Here is an 8,357-nt window from a genome sequence, read left to right as displayed (position 1 = left end):
CACTTGATTTAAGCCATTTAACGTTTCTTTATGTCTTAATCTATGTGGCTTTATTAAAACATATTTTCAACCTCACTTTGTAGGCTACTACAGCACTCATCGCATTTTCTAGTTTATTAATGGTGTTTTACTTATGGTGTTCATGTTAAATGAGGTATTAATGTATACTTTATTTAATAGGATTGACCCTAACAACTGTGCTAATGCCACAAAATAATTCCTTATTTTTGCATTAACTAATGCTAATGAATGGTTATTAAACCTGTTTCATCCTGCTGGACAGACAGGCAGACAGATAGGTGCATACCCCTGACTTGGAATGCTGTTGGGTAGACAGACAGACAGAAGAGTAAGATGATTCAAAACTATGATTGCAAACAAATACATTACAATCACTAAGTAAGCAATGATTATATTCAGGGTCTTCTTGTAGGGTTCTGATCCTGCAGGTAAGTAATCCCATGGTAGGGGTGAGAGTTGTCTGCATACACACATTTATTAATGCCGCACAGGATTCAGAATGTTTAGATTTTTTTTTTTATAAAACAATGCAAACATCATCCCTTATTGCTACATTTTATTATTATTAATATGAGTTACAAAAAGCTAATATTTTGTTATTTAATTGTTTAAGTATAATTGTTTAAGTAATTGTTTGGTATTCACATGGGGTGAAGCCCGTTGCCATGCAAACACAAATGGCGGAGCAAGTACACCTAGATTTGTGCTGGATAGATCATTCGACCAGCCTACCCAGTGGACTGTAGCAAACGTTGCTCATCTATCCGTCACACATCTAGGTGGACACGCCCACTTGTGTTGTCATAAGGGGCAGATTTTCAAAACGGCTTGTAATGGCTAATCAAACTCACACCTGTGCTGTGTTCCGATATCCATACTTCCATGAGTACACTTAAATTTAGTACACTATTCGCACTCAGTGCGCTGATGGTTAGGAAAAGTGGAGTCAAATTCATTTTAAACAGTGCTGCCTTTTCCTATGTACGAAAGGAAGCACCTTTTAGGCTACGTTTACATTATGACGGTTGACTTGATGACTGAACAGAAGACGCAAAAGTGGCGTTGAGTCTTTACTTTTTATTCTACGTTTAGACAAGTGTTCTCGGGAAAAAATCTGTGTGCATATGGTGACGCAAAAGTGTGTGGAATTCGATTGGGTATGCATGTCAGGCGGCTAGGTGGTGCTGTGATACACTATCAAACAACACCGCAATGTCTGAGCGCATTCGTAGTATCTTCTTTCTCTTATCTGCTCCGCGAAAACCAAAACATAATTACAGATCCTTCTCTGTTCAGTAATACTATCTGTACATATCCTGTACATTTCGTGGAAAGACTGCTGTACATTTATTAGAGCTGCCAGAGCAGCTTGACGGTCCGACGCATGGAAATAATCCACTATGTTTGTTTATTTCCCTGTACTGGGGCATGTATGTGACGTAAACGCGTACATGCCGTGAGCAGATCTGAGCAGAGTTTTGAGTCTTGGCAATGTAGACGGAAACGCTATGGCGGAGCATATTGAAGTTTTCCACTCTGGAGGGTGATTTCAGATTTTTGTGTTTTTAAGCCCCAAAAACGCTGTCACGGTCTAAACCAAAGGCACTTCCGATAAAATATTTTGTCGTTTTTACCCGCAAGCGTCCTCGTGTAAACGGGGCCTTAATCTCTCCTTGACCCGATGACGTTTACCACAAAGGTTAAGGAAAGGAGGCATAAAGGTTAGGAGATTTGACTATTCTTAGAGGCCCACGGTTTGACCTTGAGTCTCGAGTACTCCATCCGGGTCCTTTCAGTACAATTATTTATGCCCCGATCTTAATTGGAACACACTATGTACTCAAACTAAGTATATAGTAATTGCGGATAGTATGGATATTGGAACACAGCACTGGTGGTATAATATTTCCCCTTTAAGCTAGTTCCATGTACGGATATTTTTTAATTTTTAAGTTAAACTTTAAACCAGAATAACCTGATAATTAACCCCTGGGTTAATTATATATATATATATATATATATATATATATATATATATATATATATATATATATAGTGTCAAGTTATTCCTTTTTAAATATTTAAATTTAAATATATATTACTTATTAAATTAATACTTAGAAGTCAGTCTTGATTTGAATACAATTTTCAGGGCTTATTGCTGTTGACTTTCCCACTTGGGAATGTTGATGAAGATGATGAACTAGGCTGAGGTATCACCCCAAAGCACCCCAGCAACAGGACTACCCCTTTTGAGCCCATCTCAAATTTCATTAAATAGAGAATCATATTTGTTGTTTATTATTTCCCTTGTTTGCTGTGAAAAAAAGCTGAAATGGAGCTATAAATAATTGTTAGATGTGTGCCATTGGCAGTGTTTCTCTATGGGAACAAGCCATGTTGAGGGGCGCTGCCTGTTGGTTCTTCCTCACAAGATGGCGGCTGTCTTGACGTCCCTTCACGGTCCCTATAGGTTTCATATTTATCATTACAGATAGAACAAGAAGTCATTTCACTTGAGTTTAATTGTAACAAATAAAACTTGTGTTGACACAGAACAGAAATCCATACAGACCTCTTTTTTTCCCCATTTCGCAGACTCCGAGAACCAATGTAAGAAAATAAAAAGCACTTGTTTTACTCGGAGTAGGAAATAAATAAACAAATAAAAGCGTACATTTACAGACCAATTGGAACTGATTCATGTAACACCATAGTTTTTTTTGTCTTCATACAATTTATAAACTCCAGTTTTATCCATCTACATAATATCATTTGGGGGAGGGGTTATATAACACTTTGTGACAATAAATTTTCAATGTGACTTATTGCACATCGGCGTGTCTCACAATCGGTGACTTGAGGTGTGTACTCCCGTTGTATCACTCTATAAACCGACCACATTTAATAACGTATTTCTCTCTTTTAGCGGATGATCCTCTGTGTTGTGTGTTATTTACATTTACACAGCCATGTGAGTATAACAGGGGTCGACTTTCCTCATGATTTCAAGTGCAACTCCTTTAGGGGACTTGTGGGCTACGAGAGATAATCTGTGTTACTAGTGCATAGTACAAAGAGAGAAAGTGCAAGTCTTCCCTTGACAGGTGCGACCAGGGCGGGGCATCTCAAAAGTGGTACCATGCATATTCAAAACAACAACAGGGCTTACTGTAAGATGGGGACGACTACGACCGGATCCCTTAACGGTGACACATGGATGAATACGATCTGTGAGTATATATATATCTTTATATATATATATATATATATATATATATATATATATATATATATATATATATATAAAGATGTACAAAGATATATTTATATAGATGTATGTATATATATATTTATATATATATATACAAAGATGTACAAAGATACATATATATATATATATATATATGTATGTATATAGAATAAAAATCCCTATGTAGGCTCTGTGTCTTTGTACAGACAACACTAACACCCAAAACGTCTCGCAGCCTTTGTCAGTAAAGAAAAATACATGGAAATGCAAACAGAGAAACGAAACAGAAACTCTGCATGACTTACGGTCTAGGTATGTCAGGGTTCAAGGTGGACACGTGGCCGCGTATAAAAGAACGTGGCTTTGTCATGTTGCTCTTTTTCAAACCAGAACCACTGCAATTCAGCTCTACACACTAGAATACTACATGCTAAGTTACTGTGGCCTTTGCTCCTGCTGTGGCCTTTGTTCACAGTCGTTGCCAACATTGGTCGTCTGTCGGAGAACAACGGCCGGACAGAAGTTGTCGTATAAAGGTATCTACACATTTCTTGTGCAAGAGTCCCAGTAAGAGAAGTGGATAAATGTGTTTAGTATGCAAGGGACACAGCTTAAACGCTTTACTCCCAATCCCTTTCTTTAATTTTCCTTTCGGGGGAAACTGTTGAAATGATTGGATGGATACAAAGAAATAAAATGTTTTCTTTGCTTGATTTCAAACAACCAGTCCAGATAAATTGTCCCATAAAACTATTTCACAGGCAATAACAGAACACACAAAACATATCTAATACACAACGTAACAAAATCATACAGTGACATTCTTATCACAACCACGCAGCCACACACACGCACACACGTACAACAAAAACCTTTAAAGTAACTATATCAAAATAGGCGTGTAATATAAGGCACTATAAATCTAAAATTAAAAATCTTATTAGATGCTGTTTGTAGTTGAATTGATTCGCTGTTTTCCATGTGACACAGATGGACGACATCATCGACTGGTGTCGTGACATGACAACGATTAACTTCCCAGGTCAGAGGTCATATTGAATGGTGGAGAGAGCAGTACCCCCTTGTTTTGTTTGGAAAAAGATCGTTATTATCAACATCGTCATCATCAACATCATAATCATGGCATATAACTGTAGTTAGTGACTTGACACAAAAATATATCTACTAATAATACATCTAGTTATTGCACACTGAATCAGACAGAGAGGAAATTCATACATGTGAGCATTCCAGTGAGAAAGATAATTTGTGTGCCCTTCAATAATGAATTATAATCTTCCTGCCCTTTACCTTCCTCCCACTCGTCTTCACCCCCCCACCCCACCCCAAGCCCCTTCTTGGAAAAACAAAATCTTTTTTCTGGACATATTTATATTCATATTTTTAATAAAACCTATTATTTTGTGCATTCTTTTCTGTCTTGTGTTATATATAAATACGGAAGTGGTCTGCACCTGCACAAAAAGCCGTGTTAGGAGAGTGTTTTCTGGGGGACATGTCGGGGGGATCTGCAGGTCTTAACACTGTAGTTGTGTGTCTGTTGTGCGCCGCCAAAAACGTGCACACACACATCGATCACATATAACACGGCTTGGTAAGATTTGTAGCGACGCTGTGTGTGTGTGTGTGTCTGTGTGGCGGTACATTGTGTGCTAGTAGAAACGAGTGTAGCGGCTAACGGCGGCGTAGGCTAACACTGCTCTGTGAACACGTTTGCGCTGACTTTGATTGTACACGTTGAGAACAGTACCGCAGGGAAAAGAAAAGTCGTCAGAATAAAAAAAGAAAACATTTTGCAACCTTGCCGGTGGGTGACGCACCAAGGTCAAAAGTCAGTAATAAAAAAAAACGACAACAACGAAAATGGAGATACACATTTGCGGGGATATTTAAAAACCTAAATGGATGTTTGACATAGTGGTACACCGTCGGGCCAGTCCCATATAGATCTGCTTTATATCTGAAAATGTGGACAATAAGGTTGAAATGGTGTTTTTGTATTTGTTCATCTCTGTTTGATAACGGTACGGTAGAAATATTGTCTTTTTTTTTTCCGCTCGAAGGAAACGAGAGTCTGTTTCCAAAACGAAACAACATCTTGAGTCTTTTTTGATTTGGATGTGTTTGTGTTTGGGTAACGTCCGTGTCCTATTGGCAATTTATCTTCCGCACAAGTCTCTCTCCGTTGGCTGACCGCTTCGCTCCGCGAGGCTTGGATATGATGCGTTCTGAAGCTATTTCTAGATGGTGTCCCCAAAAACACGCTGAAAGACAAGCGACAAGGTCTGGGCTCTCCCGTGGTCGTCCAATACTGCAGATACTCCCCTGTGGTCTGCGGGCTGGTGGCGCTACTCCGGTGCTGCGTGGATCATGACCTTCACATCATCATGCAACCCCATGGCTTCTCACACACAACCAGAACTAAAAAATGATGGATTTATTACTATAATTCTTCTTTTCGTCTTGCACCCGTCCAGCAAGACCGGTGGGTTGATTCTGGGCTTTGGGGTGCAGGTCAGCACCTCTGGTCCAGCAGACGGCTATGGCTCAAGAAGAGGTGCTCAGTCAGGGTGTGTGGTAGGCCGCTCGCCCCCTCCCCCCCCCCACCGTCTGGATGTAGGGTGGATATCATCTCTTGGGAGAGGGGGTCGGGGGCGGGGGTGGGGTGGTGGGGAGGGCACCCTGTAGATGCCGAGTGAACTGCTCTAGAGCTGCAGACACAGGCCTAGGGGAGTGCACTGAGCAAGGGGCCGGGCCTGGGGGCTGTTTATGTTGCATAGTGGTCGAAGCTCCCCAGGTACTCAAGACTGGCCCTGTAGCAGAACTGGTACTGGTCCTGCAGGCAGACAGAAGGAGAACCCAGTCCGTTACATTATAAACAGGTTATATGTAGAATGGAGGACAAGGAACCACTGTGTACGTCTGAGACCCAAACAAAAAGGTATTGAACTGGGAAAACAAACTTCCGGGTTTATTTACACAAGCCAAACGTAAAACCACTTGTTTTGATTTTATAGTGGGTTACATAGAAGTGCTGTGGATTGATCCTGGTCCAAACTTAAATGCACAAAGTTTTCAAAACGTAGGATACAATGTTAATATGGACTCAAACTGCCCTCTATTAGTTAAACGCCCGCTACTCCATGTGTAACCAGTTACACCTGATCCCCTGTTGGCTGATCAGGTAACATCAATAAGGGTGCACTCACACTAGGCCATCTGGCCGTGGCCATGGCCGTTTTCACACCTAACCGTGCTCAAATCTGCCAGTGTGAGTGTGGTCAGTCTGGCCAGGCCAGGCCAACTTGGCCACTTGGGAGAGGTGTGCTGCTACGGTACGGGCCGCCACGGTACAGATGCTAATGAGCCGACACCCACACACGCACGGCTACGCAACCTGAGCTTGATGACGTATAGTCCATGCGACGACCATGGACATAATAAAGGTGACGAGCCTTCTTTCCCATTAAACGGTAAACATATATCCAAATAAGCAACAGACTCAGCAAAGTGCGAGTTGTGTTCTCTGTGGTGTTGTCCATTGTTGTTAAAATTCGGACTGGCGGCAGACTTTATTATGGTCCATGCAGCGGACGCTTGGTGATGACGCGTTACGACGTGATGACGTATGTACAAGAGCCTACTGTGGCCAGGCCAGAGTTGCGACGGCCAACGGCCACGGCCAGATGGCCTAGTGTGAGTGCACCCTTAGAATCTCTTTAGCTATAGAACCAAACATAGAAGGAGGGAAGAAATATATAAGAAATGTTTATACAAAAATGTGTAAACGTGTGTGTGTGTGCGTTCGATGTATAACAGTAAAATACATCTATAAATTACAGGAAAAAAAGGGAAATGTCTCTGATTTGCACTCTATAAGTTGTGTGAGCATGAGGGGGGGGGAGGGGGGGCACCGCTGAGCGTTAATTGCAATCAAGGATACAGAGCTCAGCATTCTAATGAACCGCCACAAACAAACAATGAGCCATCATGTCTGGAAAAAGTGAATAATGGTAAAACGCTAAGAAAAAGATACTGAGCAATAGATAGAGGTAAGGAGAAACAGGTACCCAGAGCACAACGCTAGACAGACAGTCAGACAGAGAGACAGACATTCAGACACACACATACAGGCAGAAAGACAGACAGACGGACAGACATTCAGCCAGACAGACAGACAGATAGTCAGACAGACGGACAAACATTCATTCAGACAGACAGTCAGACAGAGAGACAGACAGTCAGACACACACATACAGGCAGAAAGACAGACAGACAGACAGTCAGACAGACAGACGGACAGACATTCAGACAGTCAGACGGACGGACAGACATTCATTCAGACAGACAGACAGACAGTCAGACAGACAGACAGACAGACAGACAGACAGACAGACAGGCAGACAGACGGACAGACAGACAGACGGACAGGCAGACAGACAGACAGACGGACAGACGGACAGACGGACAGACGGACAGGCAGACAGACAGACTGACAGTCAGGCAGACAGACAGACAGACAGACAGTCAGACCGACGGAAATACGGACAGGCAGAGACAGACAGACAGACAGACAGACAGACAGACCCACAGACAGACAGACAGACTGACAGTCAGGCAGACAGACACAGGCAGACAGACAGACAGACAGACAGACAGACAGACAGACAGGCAGACAGACAGACAGACAGACAGACAGGCAGACAGACAGACAGACAGACAGACAGACAGACAGACAGACAGACAGACAGACAGACAGACAGACAGGCAGACAGGCTCACCTCTGTCTGGACGGTGGCGGGTCTCTGCGTTCGAAGCATCTTGACCGTCTGGAAGATGTCCACCACGCCCTCGTAGCGCATCCTCTCCAGCACGATGCTGAGGGTGATGAACACCCCAGTCCGGCCCACCCCGGCGCTGGAGGAGACCACAGGACGGGGGGGTCAGACACACAGCAGCAGCCCTCTGTACGGGTCTAGCAGAGCGTCTGTCACCATGTTCGGGGTTCTATAACTGATTGCTCGAACGGATCTGTTTCTGTGGTTCTGATTGGCTCGTTTAT

At 42.6% G+C, this 8,357-nt stretch overlaps 1 protein-coding gene across 1 annotated transcript in view; it reads right to left on the bottom strand.

Moving 5' to 3' along the window:
• Nucleotides 1-4,634: 4,634 nt before the first annotated feature.
• LOC130379087 (receptor-type tyrosine-protein phosphatase delta-like) overlaps nucleotides 4,635-8,357 on the bottom strand; it is a 98,780-nt gene continuing 95,057 nt past the window's right edge. The window contains 2 exon segments of the mRNA XM_056585678.1: nucleotides 4,635-6,131; nucleotides 8,077-8,212. Coding sequence (XP_056441653.1) covers nucleotides 6,063-6,131; nucleotides 8,077-8,212 — 205 coding nt within the window. The 3' untranslated portion in view covers nucleotides 4,635-6,062.

This window comes from Gadus chalcogrammus, chromosome 3 (genome assembly GCF_026213295.1).
Source record: "Gadus chalcogrammus isolate NIFS_2021 chromosome 3, NIFS_Gcha_1.0, whole genome shotgun sequence".
Lineage (NCBI taxonomy): Eukaryota > Metazoa > Chordata > Actinopteri > Gadiformes > Gadidae > Gadus > Gadus chalcogrammus.
The sequence above is the reverse complement of the archived record's forward strand: the minus strand, read 5'-3'. Positions and strand labels throughout refer to the sequence as shown.